Source organism: Lycium barbarum, chromosome 6, assembly GCF_019175385.1.
Source record: "Lycium barbarum isolate Lr01 chromosome 6, ASM1917538v2, whole genome shotgun sequence".
NCBI lineage: Eukaryota > Viridiplantae > Streptophyta > Magnoliopsida > Solanales > Solanaceae > Lycium > Lycium barbarum.
The window spans coordinates 93332069-93354540 of NC_083342.1; the positions used below are offsets into that span (position 1 = coordinate 93332069).

The 22472-nt window shown below is 34.3% G+C and overlaps 1 protein-coding gene across 3 annotated transcripts; it reads right to left on the reverse strand.

Moving 5' to 3' along the window:
- Positions 1-1361: 1361 nt before the first annotated feature.
- On the reverse strand, positions 1362-12069 carry LOC132644849 (cell division control protein 48 homolog C-like). Of its 3 annotated transcripts, XM_060361489.1 has the most exons (12): positions 11079-12067; positions 10821-10974; positions 9713-10365; positions 7306-7371; positions 4348-4500; positions 3487-3603; positions 3288-3392; positions 2767-2832; positions 2612-2676; positions 2302-2503; positions 1950-2087; positions 1362-1842 (listed from the first exon to the last, which is right to left on the reverse strand). In XM_060361489.1, exons 1-12 carry the CDS (start codon positions 11814-11816, stop codon positions 1795-1797), a joined length of 2505 nt encoding a protein of 834 aa, XP_060217472.1. In that variant the 5' UTR covers positions 11817-12067; the 3' UTR covers positions 1362-1794. The 3 variants fall into 3 exon arrangements, with proteins under 3 accessions (XP_060217472.1, XP_060217473.1, XP_060217474.1); XM_060361490.1 differs by lacking the exon at positions 7306-7371 and having other exon boundaries at positions 11079-12066; XM_060361491.1 differs by lacking the exons at positions 1362-1842; positions 1950-2087; positions 2612-2676 and having other exon boundaries at positions 2402-2503; positions 11079-12069.
- Between the last annotated feature and the right edge of the window lie 10403 nt (positions 12070-22472).

Genomic DNA, 22472 nt, shown 5'->3' on the forward strand with positions numbered 1-22472 from the left:
AGGGATTATGAGAAATTGTAATAGTGACTGGATGGTAGGCTTCACCGAAGGAATGCCTCTACACCAACACACTCAAGTCTCAGCCCTCTTAAAAGGGTTAACCATTGCTTTCCAATACGATCTACACCCTCTGGCGGTGGAGTGTGACTCAACTGAGGTAATACACATGATCCATAATGGCCACGAAAACTTACAATGCTTTAATCTATGAATACAGGTATATGATGACAAAGTTAGGAAGCTCTCATGTAAGACATCTGTACCGGGAGCAAATAAACTTTTTGGTGACACCCAGATGCTACTAGTTCCTCTAGAGTCTGCAAATAATGTTTTTTGGGTGAACATGGAAGGAACTACCCATTCTAAAAAACAAACGCTGTAATATTGATATTGGCCGACCGTTTTGAACAATCTTTGAGCTTGCCTCCAACTAACATGTAGTTAACTATATTTATTTTTAATTATAATATCCTTTTGACCAAAAAAAAAAAGATTAAACTAGAGAGTATATACTCTTCGTCCTTATAATTCAGAGGTCCCCAAATTAGATTCCTCAAAGAAATTACGATAGTAATCTAAAAATCATGCCAAAGTGAATTCATTTTTTTCTAGTTGTCCAACCTTTGATAATGTTTTTCAAATGTGTGACATTTAATTTCTTTATTCAGTTCTACTTTCCTACGCAAAATTCCTTTGTATTCTATCTATTTCTTCATGAAAAATAAAATGATGGCAAGCATTGGGCAAATCCCAAATTAGGAAAGTGTCCAAAAAGAATGTACTCTACAATATTTGAAGTTGAAGTGACATCTTTATACTCAATTCAAAGTTCCCGAATTAATTTGAAATACATCGATGGTAATGAACTAGTGAGTATGTGAGGCTTGAAAGAGAAATACTTCACAGTACGCGATTTCATGGAGGTTCAAAATGGAGCAACAATTCGTAAATCGATAATATAATTTAACTTCATAGAATGTTGCATTTTTATGGAGGTTCAAATGGACCAACAATATTAAAACCAATAGTTTAATCCTTACCGGTCTTGTTAATTTCAGAAATATCACATTAGTTAGTTTGTCACAGCTGGCCTATTTAAATTCTCATTCTAAATCTTTCCTTGAATGTTAAATGCTATTTTCAGCTTGTAAGTAGGGGATTATGAAATGAATGAAATGAATCCTCTTCTATATCCCTTTTCCCTCTTCCCCAATCCCTGCCAACTCTTCTTCATCTGCAATTTAGCTCTGCTCTTGAGCTAATATAGACCAAATAAAAGTACAATATCTCATTCAAATTTCGTATCATTTTTGGAACTCGAGTATAAGAGATTGCTTTATTAAGTTCAACTGCATCGAAAATGGTCAAGAGGCAAATAAATACCACGTCTCTATTGCTTTCAATTAGATAACAGTTTACCATTATAGCATATTTCCAGGTGCAAAGAATTATGTTGCTAAAATAATAGTAAAAGAAGAAAAAAGGAACTGACCACAACAAAAAAGTTCTTCTCTCGTACAAACTCCATTGAACCCTACATGGACACTGAGAGCTTCTCTTTAATTGCAAACTCCATCCAACCAAAAACACAAAAAAGAGAGGAAAAGGTTAAAGCTTTTTTCTGCTTTCCCTCTCCTCTCTGTTTGCTCCCACACTATATCTCAAGGATATTCACAAGACCACCAAAAAGAAAGAAATATCCGAAATATTTCTCGTGCAACTTTCTCCCATGGCCAGAGCTGGAGATATGACCACCACTCTAAGCATCTTCTTTCCTCTCCTTCACCAAGGCTTTCATGCTGCTCTGAACCTTTTTGATAAATCATGATAGTATCCTATTTGCTGCATCCACAAACAGAAACAGAATAATAAGAGACCATGATCGGATTTAGTACACAATGATAAATACCTTAACTGTAAATGATACCAGGTCCCCGAATCAGATGTACCTTGTCGGAGACAGATGGAGAAATTTTCTCCAAAGCACGTTTGAAATGTGACTCCTTGATGGTCGATGATATGTCACCACAACTTGTATCTATGGCTGTCAATTTATCTTCAAGTGCAACCATTGCAGCTTCATTCATCTAGCACATTTAAGCAATTTGGAAAAGTCAATAAAGGAAACACACCTTTGATAAAAGTACCAACCATGAAAAAAAGAGATGTGACAAGTTCCACTGTTTTCAAGGGGTGTGTGTGTGGTTTTTTTTTTTTGTGTGTGTGTGGTGGGGGGGTTGGCTGGGGGAGGGGTGGTAAAGGCAGGTAAAACAAGTGGGTTAGAACAAAAGCTGAACAAACCAGTGCAGCTAGGTCTGCTCCACTTAAACTTTTACAGGCATCATCTCTTCCAATAGCCATCAAGTCCACACTAGAATCTATAGGTTTTTTCCGGGCAAGAGCTTTTAAAATTAGACCACGCTCATCTGGAGTAGGTAGAGGGACATATAGGAGTCTCCCTAACCTTCCAGGTCGAAGAATAGCTTGGTCCATGACTTCAGGCCTGCAAACATAATAACATGAATAAGAACCAAAATAGGAAGTGAATCATTTACTTCCAATGTTCATTCCAAAAACAAAAGGCACAAATATCCAGAAGAACAAAATATACCTATTTGTGGCACCAATCACATAAACACCTTTTCTCTGATCTGCACCGTCTAGTTCTATTAGTAGCTGCAATAATTAGAAAAATTTAACATTTGCAAAGGTTAAGAAGAATATAATATCCACTTTTATCAAGAAAATATGCTCCATCATACAAACCTGATTCAAAAGCCTTTCCACAACCCAACCTCCTTCCTTACCACGCTTAGTTGTCAATGCATCCATCTGTAAAAACATGAAAAAATAAAAAAGAATGTGAAAGAAAATAAACAAGAAGGTTGACAATCATGTGTTTTTCACAGAAGTTCTATTTTCTTTTTCTATTATTCCCTTATTTTTTTGTGTAATAAAACCATCAGTACAAAACTTAGCACTCATGTCTGCACACTGTACTATGTATTAGACTTCGTGGCAATCATCTTATAAGTGCACAAGAATTCCGAAAGTTTCTACTTTTGTCTTATTCTATTACTAATTTTGGGTACTGAAGCAACAGTGCAAAACATACTCTAATATCTGACCACTGTACTATGTATTAGTCTTTGTAGCAAGCATCTTACAGGTGCACCTAAGTTTTCGAAGGAAATAAAAATGAGTAAAAGCTTTCTGCAGTACTGTTGAAGGTGAGTGGATTATTAGACAAATTTAAGAGTGTTTAAGTTGTAAAGAGTGACAAGCACCTCATCGAAGAATAGAATGCATGGAGCACATGTTCTTGCACGGGTAAATAATGTCCTTATAGCTAACTCACTTTCACCAACATACTTGTTCAGAATTTCAGGTCCCTGGAGGAGATCAGTAAATGAGAAAACATGTCATGTTCAGTAGTGCAAAACTTTAAGAAAAGCAGTCATTAGGAAAATAGAAATTTGCAGGAACCTTAATGTGTATAAAATTTGCTCCAGCTTCATTAGCAACAGCCTTGGCAATTAATGTTTTACCGCATCCTGGGGGACCATAAAGCAAGAATCCTGTTTCCAAGTCCACTCCAAAACCCTGAAATATAAAACAACTTCCAGAAGTACTATACTTCGTGTACTCATAAGAAAAATTAACAAAAAAGTTGAGGTTAAGGCACTAAAAAGCCACACAGAACTGGTACTAACTTTGGACTTTTGCATTCATCAACTGATAGCTTACTAAACTTGTAACACAAAGGATGCTTGCTAAAGGAAATGCATGAATTTTACAACCAAAGGGCAAGCATTTATTTGATGGTGAATCCTCCCAACCTCGTAGCAGTGTTCCCGATGAACATAAGTCCCACCGGACACTTGCAACTACAGTTGTGACAAAGTTGGACGCATTGGTAGGACCAAGGACACAATAATAAAGTTAAGAAAGTACAAGTGATCACACCAAAAAGAACACATAGTCTTCCAAGCACATTAAGATGCTCAGGAATGTGGGAGAAGAATTACTCAAAAAAGATACGTAACAGTACAACTCTAGTATTCCCCATGCCACAGAAAGTTCAATAAAGATGGCAAGAAAACTCCACCTTAACATTGATAATTTAAAGATCCTCTGCAATGGAATAAACAGAGGGCAAAGAAGGAGATAAATGCCCAAAGAAAGATCATGGACGAAATAAATAAAAGCGCCCAACATGAGATAAAGGGAAAGGAAAAGAAACATAACATAAGGAGGTCTTAAATGAAAGTTATCAGCTCAGTCAGCTGACACACCAGTGCGGTATTTCTATCTGAATATTCAATATAATTTAAGAGAATTACTGACCATGTAATCATTAGGATTCTTTATACGCCTGACGATGTAACGGTCAAAGTCATGTCTTAATGAATCAAGGCCTCCAACATCTTCCCACTTTACATTTGGGATAGCGGAGAAACCTTCTCTTCTAGACGAGGGTTGAATCAGTTTAGCTGCTTCCTGCAGATTATCATAAGATTATTAGCAGGCTATATGAAACAGCTTGTTTCAGATTTTACATGGAAGATAATCCCATACCCAGAAAGACAGTATCAGATACTAGATCACTACAACAACAACAAGCCCAGTATAATCCCACCATGTGGGGTCTGGGGAGGGTAGAGTGTACGCAGACCTAACCCCCACCATGAAACGAAAGACCCTCGGCTCAAGAGAGGAGAACAAGAGAGGAAAAACAAGACAAAAGGTCAGATAGGACCAAGCATATCGAAAACAATATGAAAACAAGGAATAACAAAAGCGAGAAAGTCATGGTAGAACAGTCCGGAAAGAAATGAGCATTAACTACTATAGATAAATAAGATAACCAAAGTACAACGGCCCAACAAATACAAGCAGCAATCAAATGGCAATAAACAAATGAGCAAAACTACAACTACTATGGTGAAAGGATAAGCCACCTAGCCTTCTATCCTAATCTGAGTCCTCCACAACCTCCTATCTAAGGTCATGTCCTCAGTGAGCTGAAACTGTGCCATATCCTGTCTAATCACCTCTCCCCAACACTTCTTCGGCCTCCCTTTGCCTCTCCTGAAACCGTCCATAGCCAACCTCTCACACCTCCGCAATGGGGCATCTGTGTCTCTCCTCTTCACATGCCCAAACCATCTCAGCCTCGCTTCGCGCATCTTGTCCTCCACTGATGCCACTCCCACCTTGTCTCGGATATCTTCATTCCTAATTCTATCCCTAGGGAGATGGCTTTGACATATTAAGATATTATGAATCACATAAGGCCTAGAACTCACTTACAATCTAAATCCCAACTTATTGCTAGTTCATGTTGTGCTTAGGTCTATCTTTGATACTTTTATAAACATAGATAAGCAGCCATTTAAGATCATGGAAAATGAATCGCGCATGTACAACAGAGTTAGGTAAGGCACAGAGTACAAGTTTTCCCATCAGGATACTTCCAAAGAAAATAGCAGGATTCCCCAGATCATTAACCACATCCACAGTTGCTAAATTCAGGATTTATCAAACCTTTCTTGCCTGCCATTTTTTATCTTTGAAAACTTAAGGTACTGAATCATCAAAAGAATGCAAGTCTTTTAACTTAGAGTAGACATCATAGGAGCATATAAGGGTCTGGTACATTAGGTTCAATTCAAAACTACCTTTAAATAAGGCCACATGTGACCATAGCCACATAATATCAAAGCAGGTATTAAGAGAAAACTACATGTGCACATAAGTTTCTGGCCTCCCTCATCACTTTTTAAAATGCCAAAACTAATCACTTAAAAGATAGGAAGTGTCATTTTGAGATTTTAAAGACCAAAAGGTTCAAACAAATTTAGATTCAGTCAGGGATTGTTACAATTACACTCTTTGATTCAATAAAAGGCCTTGTCATACAACATTTAACCACAGAGCCATAGTTTAGGGTAATAGATAATGGTTTAACTTAATCAGACAAGCTTCACAGCCATAACTGGTTTCAATACCAGATAAGAAAAATAGGGATAGACCATCTTAAAATTGCTTAGTACACTATATGCCCATAGCAAACAGGGGACAATATAGGGGGTTTAAGCCATAGTCTTTAGAATTAAGAGAATCACAGACTCAACAAGCTAAAACTAAAACTAAACAACATAGAACAAACTTACTTCAGACCTTCCTAGAATTTTATGTAGCATATTAGTGGTAGGATTTAAATAATGTAGGCAGTAGGCAGGGAAACCTCAGAAGGTTCACATGTGTAAGCCTGGTTAGTAGGCACACAACATAGCTCTCAAAGTCTTTTTCACAACACCAATAAAACTTATCAAGCACCATACTCAAATAAACAGGGCTCAAGATAGCTACTCTTAGGGTCTTTAGATAGCAAAGATAAATTCAAGCAAATGACAGCAGGACACAGTTTTATCCAAAGAAAAAGGGCTAAACAAACATGATATCACATAGACTGTCTATTCATACACTAAATCCTGTCTTGATGATCCTTGCTCTTTTATCAGACAATACATGGGAACAACACAACAACTCACCTTTACTATTACACCAAAGATTATACAGAGTACTTAGACAGATCTACAAATGTTTATCAGCTAAATCCACCATTTTTGAGATTAGGATTCCTAGCTATATTAGACTACCCTTGGATTGACCATGAAAACAGATAAAAGGTGCTCATTGAAGATAAAATAGGTTGATTTATTCAGAGCAGCCGAAAAAAAGGTTTTTATGCCAAATTAAATGGGAACAAGTTCAAAAAACCCTGTTTAAGCTTTTCAATGCTACTTAAGTTTAGCCTACACATAAAGACTCCACATAATCAGTTGAGACCTCACCTTTTTATTCTATTTTCTTGGACTCAGCTACTCAGAAATTGCTCAAATGATGAACTAATGTGATACTTCAACCAATCAAGCATTCAAAAAAACACCTTTAGATACATACTAATACATATTAATCTCTTTAATCACCAAGTTAAGCTAATCCCAGTATTATGTTAACATATCTACTAACTAAGGAACAACAGGTTCACACCACACAAGAAACTAATTTAACCCAACCAAGCAAATCATTACATATTTGCAAATAATCTAGGCTAATATGGAACTAGGCAAGAACTCAAACATGAATAATCATATACCCAGGCCTACATCTAGGCTAGACTAAACACATCACTAGACAGAGATTACATTGAGTCAAACCATAAAAGAAAAATAATATCTACTACAAACGGCTCATGAATAACAAGACAGGAAAAAATAGAAGGGATATGACAATTACCTCTTCTAGGCACAGCCTTTTGTCAAGAATGAATTTAGAGATCTTTTTGCTCCTCCACCACACAAACTCAACCACAAGAAGGAATAAAAAACTAAGATTTAAACTGGCACTCGATCAAAACTGAGAAAATTCAACTAAATGTCCAATTCTAATGTCGGTCACTCGTTAAAAAACCAAGTATCGAGTTTTATACGAATATCTTGCTTCCCCCCCCCCCCTCAAATGTAACTTGGGGTCCATTTATATAGAAAACTCCCAAATCTTTCAAACTCGAATCGCATCGATGTGGGACAAGTCCATTTTTTGGACTTGTTTCCTCACAATCGTCATTGTGCGGTGGGGATTGAGTATGAAAAACAAATAAAGGGTCAGATTTCACCCAACCTCAACAGATCCTCATGGTCACCATTGAACCAATTACGTTTAAGGATTCAAAATTCACAAAACAAATGTAATTAAAGAAAATCAGTCATAGACCGTTGAAACACCGTAAAAGTAAGAGAGAGAAGAATTTTACCGTGCTAAGGTAGCGTTTGGTAAGATTAGGAGACGAGGCATTAATTGTTGCCTCAAATGATAGAACCCTCACTGTAAAAGTGAGTACTCACCTGCCATTTCGCCATTTTAGGCAATGGCGACGAGTCAAATAAAAAAATGAAAATAAATTGTACTTCTTACTTTATGCCTAGTATTCAAGAGGGAAAGATACAAATAATAGAGCAATTATAGAATAGGTGAACACTATGGATTAGGTCATCAGGAAGCCAATCCTGTGCAGATTCAAAAACGGAACTAATTAAATATTCATGTTTTATCCCTCAATACAATATCATTTCAAGTCCAGCTGTACTCATAGAAGCAGATACTTCAAGCACAACATTGCACCCCTTGCATGGATCTCTGTGCTCCTCCCTAGCACCTTTTTCACTACATAAATACATGGCAGACAAAAGAATTTCAATCCTGGACAACATAATGTTTCCCTTTTTCCAGAGGCACTCCCTTTGGTGAATCTAGCTCTACAAGGAAAACTTTACCTCATAAACCATCTCACAAAAAATTAATCGAGCAACAAGGAGGTGATATTGCACACCCTTTTGCTTAAGCAATATCACTTTAAAATTGAGTCAGCTTTTAGCACATTAAGAATAACTGCATTCCGGCATTAGACATTTTAATCTCTAATGTATCATATTTTAATTAATTATCTATCTATACCAACAATAAAGTGAAAATCACACTGAATCAGTCTTGTGATCTCTCCTCAACTTCAAAAAAGTCTTGTGATCTCTTCTGACTGTTTAAACACAAAGTTGTCCTCAAGTTCCACTTTAACTCAAGAACATGGTTAACTGTTTTAGTAGCCAATATTGAATAATCAAACTTATTCTGTGCTGGGATAGATGGTGGAACAAGGAGAGGTTATACAGTATGACTGGTTTTGCAGAAGGGGTCTTGCCTATAAGATGTTTGGGCTTGCCACTCTCCCTAAAGAAATGGAATGGAGTTGATTGTCATTTGCAGGTGGAGAAGATCAAACAAAGGATCACAAGTGGCTATTCTAAAACTTTATCATATGCAGGCAGACTATATACAATTTTTGGGGGGCAGTGTTTATCTTGCCACAGAGCATACCGAAAGCAGTTTATAAGGTGTTTAGTAAAATATAAAATATCTAATAATCATGCCAAACTTAATCCACTTTTTTATAAAGGCAGTGTTCGAGCCAACTTTCATGCACCTTATTAATTCACTAGTTACCTGCTACTTCCACAAGAAAAGTTCCAGGGTAACTCTGTACACCAAAGACGAAATCAACTAACTTTTTTGTGCTTTTGTTGGAATTTGAACCCTGGTCTCCCATGGTCCACTCTATCTTCATTGGTCGCTATGCTATATCCTTGATCGCTTTACACATATATGTATTGTTCAATTCTCTTAACACGTATAAACTTCACGTGATAATGCTCTTAAAGGATGATGCACCCTCCTCCTTTTAGACTGCCAAACTTGATCTTAAATTTCATAGTCTAAATGGAGTGTGTATCATCCTTTAAGAGCATTATCATGCAAAGCTTATAAACACTAAGAGAATTTAAAACACGGGTAAAGCAATCTATTATACATATTAAACTGTGAAACTCAAAATCAACCACTACAATTTTGAGACAATAGAAAAGCTGATTTTTGAATATGCATGTAAATGAAAGCCATGGTTCTTCTACTTGCATAGGCTGGTGTACGGGAGGAGCATCTATAGTTTCAGCGACAGGGTATAAAATGCCAAATGCCAAATGCCAATTAGATCCAGCAATTATGGGTCACAACCAAAGGAATATTTCTCATAAAGGTAAATCAAGATTCTCTGCGGGTTCCCTCGTCATCAAAAAGATTCTTTGCATCATACCTCAAAATCAGCCATATTAATGCTGAGCTTTGCCATCTCTTCAGGTGACCATGGCTTTTTCCACCATTCTTCGGCATCTTCGCCTTCTGCCAATTCGCTTGAAAGCTCAACCTTCCTCACGTCTATTATCCTCTTCATTGCCAAGTTACCTGCCTTGTTAGTTAGAGCAGCCAAGTCTGCTCCAACAAATCCTGGGGTTGAGCTAGCTATCTTCATGAGATCAAATGCACCCTCAACTCTTAGGTTACGTGTAAGCACAGACAAAATTTGCACCCTTGCATTTTCATCTGGAATACCCAAGGCGATTTCACGGTCGAATCGTCCAGGCCTCCTCAATGCTGGGTCAATAGCATCAGGTCTATTTGTGGCCCCAATTACTAGGACATAACCAGGTTCACCATTAGATCCGTCTGATTTTACTTCACTATTTCTTTTATCAGTAGGTAGAGTAGTTCCCTCTTCATCATCAGGTTTTACAACTCTATGTGACTCGTCCATGCACGTCATCAGCTGTGTTACAATGCGCCGCTCCATTTCTCTCTGTAAATTTTCTCTTTTGGAAGCAATTGCATCAATCTCATCAATAAACACAATAGATGGTGCAGTCCGGTATGCTTTTGAGAACAGTTCCCTTATGTTCTCTTCTGATGCACCTGAAAAGGAGAACTACCCAATTAAATCCACCCAGAGAACAATAAAAAAACATGCAAAAGACCTTAAACTAACAGCAACAAGAAAATACACACCCACTCCTCCTCAGAACACTCAAAACTATCAAATATTATTAGTAACTCTATGCTACAAAATTTCCTTGAGTTGAGGGTCTATATGACACAACCTTTCTACCTCCCAAGGTAGGGGTAAGGGCTCCGTACACACCACCCTCCCTAGACCCCACTTACGGGATTACACTGGGTATTATGTTGTTGTTGTTGTTGTCTATGCTACAAAATGCCTGCTAATAGGAAATAGTAACGCGAACGAGATCAAACGTCAAATGGTTAGCTCCACCTGTAACTCCAGAGACCAATTCTGTGACAAATTATGCTGTGCAAAGATAAAAACCATGATGTAAAAGAATCAAAAAGATGAAAGAATGAGTTTTCACCTGAAACTCCAGAGACCAACTCAGTAGCAGAAAGTTTGTAAAATGGAACTCGAGTCTCATTGGCAATAGCATGAGCTAACTTTGTTTTCCCACAGCCGGGTGGGCCATGAAAGAGTATCCCTGACATGGGCCTAACCCCAAGATGCTTAGTCAGCTGAGGAATACTTCAAACATCAGTAACTCTATGCTATAAAATGGCTGCTAATATAGAAAAATAGTAACGCGAACGAAATCAAACATACAAACAGTTAGGTTCACCTGAGGATGGTACAACGGAACAATAACCTCCATCTTCAATTCCTCTAAGACTGCATCCATTCCACCTAAATCCTTAAACTTTGGCCCATCAACATTCCCAGCATTAATATCACCAAACTTCTCCTCCTCTCCTAAATCCCTCGTGGCAGCTCCGTTCCTTTTCGACATATTAATCGTCTTCCTTTTTTCATCATTATTATTGTTGTGAACCACCTCGTATTCAATCTTTTTTGACTTAATGGGAGTATTATTATTATTATTGGCTTGTTGTTGATTGTAGGTATGTCGAAGCATAGACTTCATTAAATCAGGCTTCTCTTCAGAGTAAATAGCATCGGAATCCTCAGAAGAAGAGTAAGAGTCACTACTGCTTTCTGAGGTGCTGGCGATAGTAGACGAGTCTCCATCACCATCGCGACGATTCCTTATGTGTTTGGCTTCAAGGAGCTGTAAACGGCGTTCAGTGCTGTTACTTTTGAGCTTCTTTCTGGGAGGAGGAGTTAAAACAACTTCTTCTTCAGTTGGATTCGGGTTAGGGTTTTGGCGGAATTGGAGGATATTTTGGACCTGTTTGGTGAAGGGAAGTAGCTTTTGGCGGTTATAGTCAGAATAAGAAGAACGGAGGTGGTCGACGATATCTTCAACGGAGAGGTATTCGTTCTTACAGGAATCAATGCGCCGCCGAAGCTCTCTGTCGAACGGCGATGACAGTGGCCGCCTGCGTCCTCCCCTTCCCATCGTCTTTTCTGCCGCCCGCCCAAGCTTATACCTATTTTCTTCCCTTGGGTTTAATTCTTTCCCTTGAGTTTTAGACCTAGAGTTGACCTGTATATATTCCGTCTTGGCTCAATCAACGTCTAGTTAGGCTCCAAGATTTGAAGGTGCTATGGCTCTATCAATGTCTGGCTAGGCCAGGACTCAACAAAGACTTATCCCTGTCGATGCCTGCCCAGGTCCAACGAAATGGATCGATCGCTGCCTGTTAGGTGACTGGACAGTGTGCAAACTTTTTTATTTTTTGTTTTCTCACGTATTAGGCCCGACTAAATTTGGATTTTGCTTTTTTTAAGCTAAGTCAAACGGGCTTAATTATTTTTTTAGGTTTATTTTAAGTAAAAATGACTTTAAGTTGTCCAATTAAACACTCAAAAAAACTGAAAACAGCTTATAAGCCAATCCAAATGGGCTCCTAACTATTTTCTATTTTTCTTTTTGGCTGAATTTCGACGGGGCTTAAACTATTTTTTCTCAGATTTTCAGCCTTTTTTATTTTTTTATTTATTTCAAAAGATATAAATATTGAAACATGTTTGGTCAAACTTCTAAAACCAACTTATTTTGAAAAATATTTTTGGTGAAAATCAAATTGTATTTGTTCAATTAATTTTAAAAAAAAAAATTAAGCAGTAACCAGTGTTTGATCAAGCTTTTAAAAAGTGTTTCCAAGAGTATTTTTCTCAAAAGTGTTTTGTGCAAAAGCTATTTCACTTAGCTTCTTAAGAATTGTTTCTGCGGCTCACCACAAATACTTATTTTCTCTCAAAAACTTATCCTGACACCTCACTATTTTAAAATACGCATTTTTTGGGACAATTAAACTTGGCCAAATAAGCTAGAAGTCTGCACTTGTTTATTTTGATGGGTGTTTCATGTGAATTTCATGTCGACTAAAATATTTTATATGTAATTACAAATAATTTATAATAAGGGAGTGCATGTTGTTTTTTGAGTACGGAACAGAGTCAAAAATGCTCATAAAGTATTAAAAATTATTCAAAATGACCTCCTTTCATTTACTGGATCAAATTTACCCCTTTTTCCACTTAATGCCCTTAACGTTTTAGAAATGGATCAAAACGCCTCTTTGCCCCTACATTGTGGTTGGGATCCCCTCCGGTAGATTTGTCAAAACTCCTCTCTCCCCCTACATTGTGGTTGGGATCCCCTCCGGTAGATTTGTCAAAACGCCTCTCTCCCCCTAAAATGTCATTAAATCTGTTAACACTTTATAAATTGATTATTACTAGATTTTAATTCTAAAGTTATTTTAGTACAAGTTAATTTATGTTTTAATTTATTTTAAGTTATATATTTATTAGATAAAACTAATTTTATTTATTAGAAGTACTTTTCCCTTCACCAGACTATTAACCCACATTATATATTGTATTCATCGTTAAAGAAAAATCGTATAAACTTGTCATAAGCATAGTTGTAGAAATTGCTAATAAGGTAAATCCTAGTTTAAGCATGTAAATTGGGTAAAAAGCATCTTCAATTTCCTCTCTTTTTAGCTTAAACGGTTTGCCTTTTGCTGTCAACAACTGAAGGCATTTTTTTTTTAATCTTTGCAAACTTCACTAATTAGTGGAATGAGATTTAAAAGAAGAAATTGGAGACGTCTTTTATTCTAGTGTCATTTGGCCCGTACTATCGACATTAAAATTTAATTTGTAGATATTTTAAAAAAAAATTATGCTCTTGGTTCTCTATTTTTCTAACATCAGTTTGACACTTTCGAAAGACTTCTAAAATACTAAAGTATAGAAACGTATCTGAAAGTTAATTAAAAATATTTTCTTAATTTATATATTATTTTTAAATAAAATAATTGAAAGCTCTTCTAATTTCTATTTTACTAAAAAAATTCAAGATTAAAGTCTTGATGATCCAAATCAATATTTTTATATGTTAACTTAATCTCGTTTGTTTCTTCGACTTGACCCATATTGGTAAACTTATTTTTTACCAAAGGATATTACAGTACCCAATTAATATCAAAAATATTTAATGCGAAAATATTGTCTGATGATATCAATAAAGTTAACTTATAAAAAAATATAAATAATTAAAAAAATTGATACTACAAGTACTTTGTATATGTTCGTTTCAAATTAAACCACACAAAAATATTGAAAAGTCAATAAAATAAAGTTTTTTATGTTTTAAGCTTTCTTTTTACTTCCAAAAGATGCATGTTAAAAAATAACATTTTTTTTCTCTTTCTTATTTTTAATTAACTATTTTTGGAAATAGTCGAACTTAAATATTTTATCCTAAATTATGTAAAATATTGATTATCCGATATTTTACAAAATAATTTTATAAGTAAAAAAATATACTTTTTGCAATTGTCTAGTTTTATTATTTTGGAGATCTAACTGTATTTTCTTTAATTACAAAAATTCTTCAAACTTTTTCATAATATACATATTAATTTTTTTTTATAGTTACTCTTTTAATATAATCATTTATTATATATATTATGTTACAAGTGTGCGCATGTGAAATTTGACTAATGAACTACCGTACTTCGGAATTCTTTTTTCAATTGAGACGGAAGGACTATAATTTGTATGTTTGATACATTTTAAAAGTATTTAACAATGATATAAGTTATTTGTGTTTATTTTTTTAATTTAAAACTTAATCCTACTTGAAGTGAAATCTTTGTTAATCACTTATGTTTGCTTGCATGTACGACACAAAATTACTGGAAATAAAAAAACATATGTTTAATCGGATGAATGGAAATTTAAAATAGAAAATGATAAGGGGTAAATAACATCAATAAATTATATATAATATTATAAGAATAATATTTTAATTCAATAATTAAGCCTATATTAAGATATAATTTAAATGACATGATAATTCTTTACATGTCTATAATAATGTTTTAAGGAAAAACATTATTTAAAATAAATTAATAATATTTCCACAAAAAAGACTCAAATATGTATGAGTGTGGGGATCACTATAATCTTATCCATGCCATCATCATTTTATTAGCATGAAAAAGGCCTTTAAAGTTCTTAAAATTTACAAAAATGTGTGAACATTCACAAAGGTATAAAAACTTTAATTAGGGGTAAAAAAGAGTCAATAAAAAATTATGCAAGGACTACAAAAAATGGGGATTCTCTCTTATATATATAGTAGTAATGAGTACTCCCACCTGAAATCAGTTGAGAAATGGTTGAAGGAATAGGCGTAGAGGAAGAAAAAGAAGGGTTAAATTTGTAATTTACTCAGTCAAATCTCAAGTGCTTTTAAGCCCAAAAAAAAAAAAAAGTTGGTCCCTCAATTTTTGACTTTTGACTTATTTTAAGCAATTTTTAACTTATTTTAAGCATTTTCCTATTTTATCAACCACTCAAAAAGTTAAAAAGAACTTATAAGCCGGTCAACTTATAAGCCAATCCAAACACCCTCTAACTATAGTAAAAGAGGTGGGTTAATTAGATATCATCACTGCATCATTACCCCCGCCTATCCCCTTCTTCCTTTCATTCCATCACGGATAGATACCAAAAAAGGGCTCACTATTGCATAAAAGAGAGTTAGCAGCAGAAAAAAAAAAATCTTTCTCCTATATAAGAAGTGAGAGTGAGCTGCTGAAGCACACGCTACTTCATTGACATGCCAACTTACACTCAGGGTAATATCGTCATTTTTCAAGGTTCTATGGTTGAGAAAGTTGTCCTCGCTGATTCAACTGTGTCACATTGAAAGTTGAAAAAATTGAAAGCCCGCTCATTGCCTTTCGTTTCACTCCACAACTTGTTGATGTCACCAGTGTACTTTTTTTCTTTTTCAAATCAAAGTACTTTAAACTGTTCATTTCCAAATTTGAATAAGGACCTTTGGAGGAAAATAACAGAATAAGGAAACAAATTCTTTTACGCTTTGATACATAATACTTAAGATAAACAATTGAGAAAGAGCTTACAATTTAAATTGTTCAAAAAATTCAGAAATTCATATCAAAAGTAAATTTTAACTCTTTGTCATTTGATTTACAGACAATCACATTATTCAGAAGCAGCTAATATATACACACACATCATAAATGGGCATTGATTATAAACATTGTTGTTTTTCTTAATAATACTTTTACCAATTTTAATAATATGTATCAATTATTCATTTTAATCTTTAATGAGATAATTTACTATCACATAAATATATAATTTATTTGACCATAAATTTAACATTATTTAATCAATACCTGCTTAAAAGAATTAAATTTATAATTATATATTGGGCCCGTGCACAGCACGGGCTATTAGTGTGCACGGGCTTCTCACTAGTACATAAGAAGTGTGTTTGTACACCAGTCCGTGTAACCCAATCTAAGTTGTCGGATACCAACTTGTATCACAAGTTTGTCAACAAAGAATACTAATTTATTGCGTTTCAGAGCCTTTCACCGTGTATACTCCCAAAGGTCACAACAAGGCGTAAACACCAAATACTAATCAATATTAATTAAATTAATTGCACAACTCTGCTTTGCCACTTCAACTTGTGAATTTATATCATATATAGAAAGATAATAACTACAATTTATAGATTTATTTCTCTAAGGTCAGAAAAGAGGGAGATGCATTGTGTGTGCCATTTTATTTTTAGCAACATTGCTCTAAAATAGCTTCTCGACGGAATAATCAAATAGTGTTCTCTTGTTGAGTAAATGGAAGAAGGGGGATACGCCAGGTAATGATCGGGATGATATCTAACTAGTAAACTAAATCGCGCTTCGGGCGGTCATGAATAATTTCATAAAAATCTTACTTTAATTAGTAGCACATGTATTTTAATTTTTTTAGCAGCATGTAGATTTTAAAAAATAATAATAAATGCAATTTCTGATTTAAGAGAAGTGTCATGTCACCACTTTAAGACCACGTTTTTTTTTTTGACAGAGCATATACATAAATGTTAAATTATTTAGAATAAATAAATAACTATAGGGACAACAAAAAGGTGAGATGTCGTAAAAAAAAAAAGCACATAAATGGATGTTCAATTAAGTAATAGATAAATAATTACAGAAGAATGAGAAAAGTTGAGTAGTTGACTCTTGGGTTTTTAAAAATAAGGTGGTGAAAAAGGTCAGGGAAATACTGTTGCTACTGCAGCAACAACGTTGCTACTGCAGCAACAACACAACAACAACAACAACAACAATAATAATAATATAAAGTAGTATTTGCTGGCTTACCCAAAAACTCTTGTGACTTGTAAAAACATTGCAGCATTTTTCTCGTTTCTCATCCAATTAAAAACCTCTTTTCTTGGACTGTTATCACCAAATATTAGATATTCCAACATTCATATGCATCTGTACTATATATTTTGTTTAAGATTAGAGGAATAATTTTCAAAATACTCTGTGAAAATAAAGGATCACAATTGTGTCGTCCCCTTTTCCTAAGCGAAAATACTATTCCATGAAATACGTGAAAGAACATCTATGAAAATGCTATATTATTCATAAGTCCATCAATCAAAATAAGTGTTGAGACACACAGCCACCAAGTTGTTTCATAGCCATCTCAGAATGAAACGAACCAAACTGAAACCATGGTGAAACCTTAATCCCCTATGTCCATGGATAAGTTTTTTTTTTCTTTTTTCCATGCATTGACTTTCATAAAAAAAATGAAGTATTTTCCTATTGGTTGTAAGATCTCAAGGTTTAAGAGACGGGATCAATGAAAATCGAAGACTGGAGATATTTTTTATAGAAGGAGATGAACTTACCTCAAACATATCAATAAGTTATTGCTGAAGAAGGGTGATCAGTTGAATGTCTTTACTGGAAACTTATACCGTATATATATTTGTAATTGGAAGGAAATGTTTTCAACTATTATATAGTACTATGATCAATGCAATTTTTTAGGGAAAATTATTACGAATATATGGTGTTATCTTGTAATTAAGTTGTCGTTTCTTTTCAGTCGTGGAGTCTTGAAGTTTACCCTTGACCACTATTCTTGGAGCGTTACGAATAGAACACCATTACTCTAAAAACCTGTTGAATAAAGAATGAAAAAAAATCACCATATGATAGTAACGCATAAAAGGCCATGCGAACGATGAAATGAAATTCACTTTTGCATTATATTTGAGATCATGAAACATCACATTGAAAATGAAGAACAAAAGTTAATGAATCTCCTCAATGATGTGATCATAATCATATATAGAAAAACTTACCTTAAATATCCTTCGTCATTGCTATAGATTGTTGTCTTTATGGATAGTACATAAAAAGAGGAAAAGAAGTAGAAGAACATGTTTGAGAAGATGTCAGAAGGTGGAGGTCTGTTATTAAATTTTTGTGGTTATTATATGAAAAGAAATATAGCAAATTGGGGAAGATGAATTATCCTCTACCCTCCCTGCATTACACTTCTTTTTCGAAACGTCACCGTTCTTAAAATAATTAAAAAGGAAATTAATGAGACTTATTTAGAAAAGACTTAAGGAAATATAAAAATGATATAATTAAAGGGGCTGAAGGGTTTATTAGGTTGATTTATCTCAAAAAAGAGGCAAAAAATTGAGAAAAAAGATAAATATGAATTCTAGCCAAAGAGAGATGCCACATCACCTTATCTATGCTTAGCTTTATATATATAGCAAATTGTCTCCAATAGATTTGAAACATAAATAGGAAAAAAGTTCTTGGCAAAATTTCTCCAATCTATAATAACAGTCACAACAAATTCACCATGCCATACTAAAAAGGGTTATACCGTTGTTGCAGTGCTACTACTAACAAAACATAGCACAATATGTTACCAAAATGAATATTCAAAAAACATATAAAAATCACCATATATACATAGATAAATAAAATGCTACTAATAAAAAAAAAAATAACCACAACAAAATTTATCTTCAAGCTGGTAAAGAAAATAAAAATTACAAAAAGAAGAGTATCAAAAGGAAAGCATACTTATCCTGTGTATCTTGAAAGTAATCACTATTCCATGAACAAATAATCGCCATTAAAATAGCATTTTGCTCCAAATTTTAACCTTCAATATCTTAAAAATTCAAGAGACATCTCTAAGATCAGAGAGACAGTGCACAAGGTGATAATTTGACACAACTCATATTTTTTATATTGAAGAACAACTCTTAATAAAGGACAACAAAAACTTATGCAAGAGCACTTAGTACAACCAAATCAATTAACAAAAAAGGAAAAAAGAAATGTAGGAAAGAGAGGAATGAAAGCAAAGAGATATCCAAAAATCTGGAGACTCAAAAGCCTCCCTAACGTTTCATGATGCGAAATAGGCAAATATAAATGGAGCCTTTATAAATTCATACTAATGAGTACCGGGTAGTCTTAAAATCCAAAATTAATGAGTAATAAGTACTCCATGTAATAAAGAAGGTTAAATGATAAGTTTCTTCACCTAAGTAACCTGCCTAAATGGAATAAATAAGAGAAGATAAAAAGTCATTGTTAACCTGCACATGTGTATAAATCAAACATTATAATTTAGAGAAGGCAACGGAGAAGGTATACAGGCTGCATTAACCCCACGATTACAAGCATGAACCCCCACGAATACACACATTAACCCCACTTTAGTAGAGGGACTTTATGGCCTATAATTAATAGAATAAGTTTAATTGAATTATAATGATAAAAAAAAATAAAAAAATAAAAAAGGAGAAAAAGGATAAATAGGAATGGAGGCCATGGAGAGGTGTCACATCACCTTGTCTATGCCTAGCTTTATATTATATATAGATTACCCCACCTCTTTTACTATAGTTAGTCCGTAAAATAAGTAGGCGTTTTCCCATAGACACCAAAAAAAAAAAAAAAATTACACATTTTTTGGAATTTTTGAAGTTAGAGTTGGAATTGTGTTTGGCCATAGTTTTTGAAAATAATATTTGGTTGTTGAACTGTACTTTTTCTAAAAAACATGAAATATGATCTATATCTCCAATTTCTAAAAACTAGCAAAACCACCCAAAGCAATAATAAACATAACCATTGCGAGAAATATAGCAACTATACTCGAGATATGGAGTGCTCAAAATTGATGGTCTATTTTCATCAAAAAGTTGCAACTGGGAGGCTTATTGGTGTGCACAGAAAATATAGCATCTCTAAATATGACTTTGTTGCAAAATTCTCACCTGCTTCTTTTCTTTTAGAGGCTTTTTAGCACATGATGTTGAATGTTGTTGGAGTGGAGAGCTACTCAGCAACATAAGTTACCTCTGACTAGCAAAAAAGGTTGTATGAACTTTTAGGGTAAAAATTGAGTAGCATAAAAACTTTTAGGGTGAAAATTGAGAACATAAAAATAAAAGTATTGGTCCAAAAGAGAAAATGAAAAAAGTGAAAAACAAGGTTTTGGTTGTTTTTCAAATTCTAAATACAACTTCAAATTGTATTTGAAATTTTATGGCCAAACAACATAAAGTAAAAAAAAAAATCCAGAAAAAAGTAAATAAGTCTCATGACCAAACGGGTCCTAAATTAACACCATTAAAATTCCTATTGCAAAAATGGCAACCATCTAACCCCCTATTGAGAAAAACCGGACAAAAATTTACTGGAAGGGATCTCAACCCCCTATTTTGGTCAAATCCTTAAAGTTATTTTCAATTGTTCCTCAGTTAATGACACAATTATATGACATTTAAGTGAACATTAATTAATTAAACTGGTGACATTTTAGTTCACATAAAAATCTACCCAACTCAAAAGGACACGCTGCTTTCATAGCTCAACCCAACACAAAACTAGTTACGCAGCAAAATGATAAAATATTTACTCACCTCCCATTTTCAATTAAGGGAAAAAGGTTCAAAACACACTCTAACTTCAATTCCAAGATTACTTCACTATGAAGTATCCTTCTAAGCTACTACATACAAACGGAAGAACTAAGCTTCAACAACAATCCGGAAACATTTGGCACTTGGTTCTCTCTTTTAATCCTTGATTTCACTTGGGGGTTGATCAATATGTTGGAGAGGTTTTTCAGAGCTATGGACTTGGGAAAATGTTGGAATGAGGTTAAAATGAAGAAGGGTCGAAATATATACAAAATAAACCTGCCACCACCAATGATATATGGTCCAATATATGGATCATAAATCAATATACGGTCTGTATATTTGTACCCTAAATTAGCAACAGAAACTCACCCCCACTGTTATCAATATACGGTGGGGTTTCATCCAATATACGGTCCGTATATCCCGCCGTCAAAACGAAACTTCGACGAAACATATTCTTTTCGATTCGTTTAACCTCTAATCCTTCTAACACATACTAAACATGAACTGAAACCCTCGTATAATTAAGATAGACATGTCTAAACTCATAAAACCTCGAATATAATTCAGGTCTCTAAACCTATGACGACCAACTCACGAAGAAACTCAACGTACAAAAGTACGAGGTGTAACAGGTAGCCACCAAAAAAAGGACTCACTATCGCATAGAAGAGAGTTAGCAGTAGAAAAATAAAATTCTCTCCTATACAAGAAGTGGGAGTGATTGCGGACGCACACACCGCTTCATTGACATGCCAACTTACACTCAGGGTAATGTCTTCATTTATCAGAATTATTTGATTGAAAAAGTTGTCCTCGCTGATTCAACTGTGTCACGTTGAAAGTTGAAAAAATTGAGGGCCCGCTCATTGCCTTTCGTTTCACTCCAAAACTTGCTGATGTCACCAGTGTACATTCTATTTTTTTTCTTTTTCAAATCAAAATACTCTAAACTATTCATTTCCACATTTGAATAAAGACCTTCGGAGGAAAATAATAGTACAAGGAAACAAATTCTTTTACGCTTTGATACATAATATTTAAGATGGACAATTGAGAAAGAGATTACAATTTAAATTGTTCAAAAATTCATATCAAAAGTTAATTTTAACTCTTTGTCATTTGATTTACAGACAATCACATTATTCAAATGCAGCTAATACATGGATCTCTCTCTCTCTATATATATATACACACACATATATACACACGCACACAAAACATAAATTGGCATTGATTATAAACATTGTTGTTTTTCTTAATAATACTTTTACCAATTTTAATAATATGTATCAACTATTCATTTTACTCTGAATGAGATAATCTATTATCACACAAATATATAATTTATTTTAGCCCATAAATTTAAAAATTATTTAATCAATACCGCTTAAAAGAATTAAAGCGACCTTTGTGTTGGGTTGAGCTATGAAAGGATTGGATCCTTTTGAGTTAGGTCAGAATTTTATACGTGTTCAGTCAAATTCCATCAATTTGATGTAACCATCCGGTGGAATAAATATTTACCCTAGTTATGACAATATTCAAGTATACCATTATTTGGTACTCTCGCAGCAAAAGTATTTTAAAAAAATGTTTTTTTGCATTTGAAATTCCAATGGTTACCTTTTCAAATCCCTAAAAAAGCTCACTGTCATCACCAAATACCAAAAGAAAAAGAAAATACTTTCCTTTGCCTCTGAATCGCAAGGGTCACAAACTCACAATAACCTCTTTTAAGTTCTAAATAATCTTTAACCCCCTTTGTGTGCGCCAACTTTG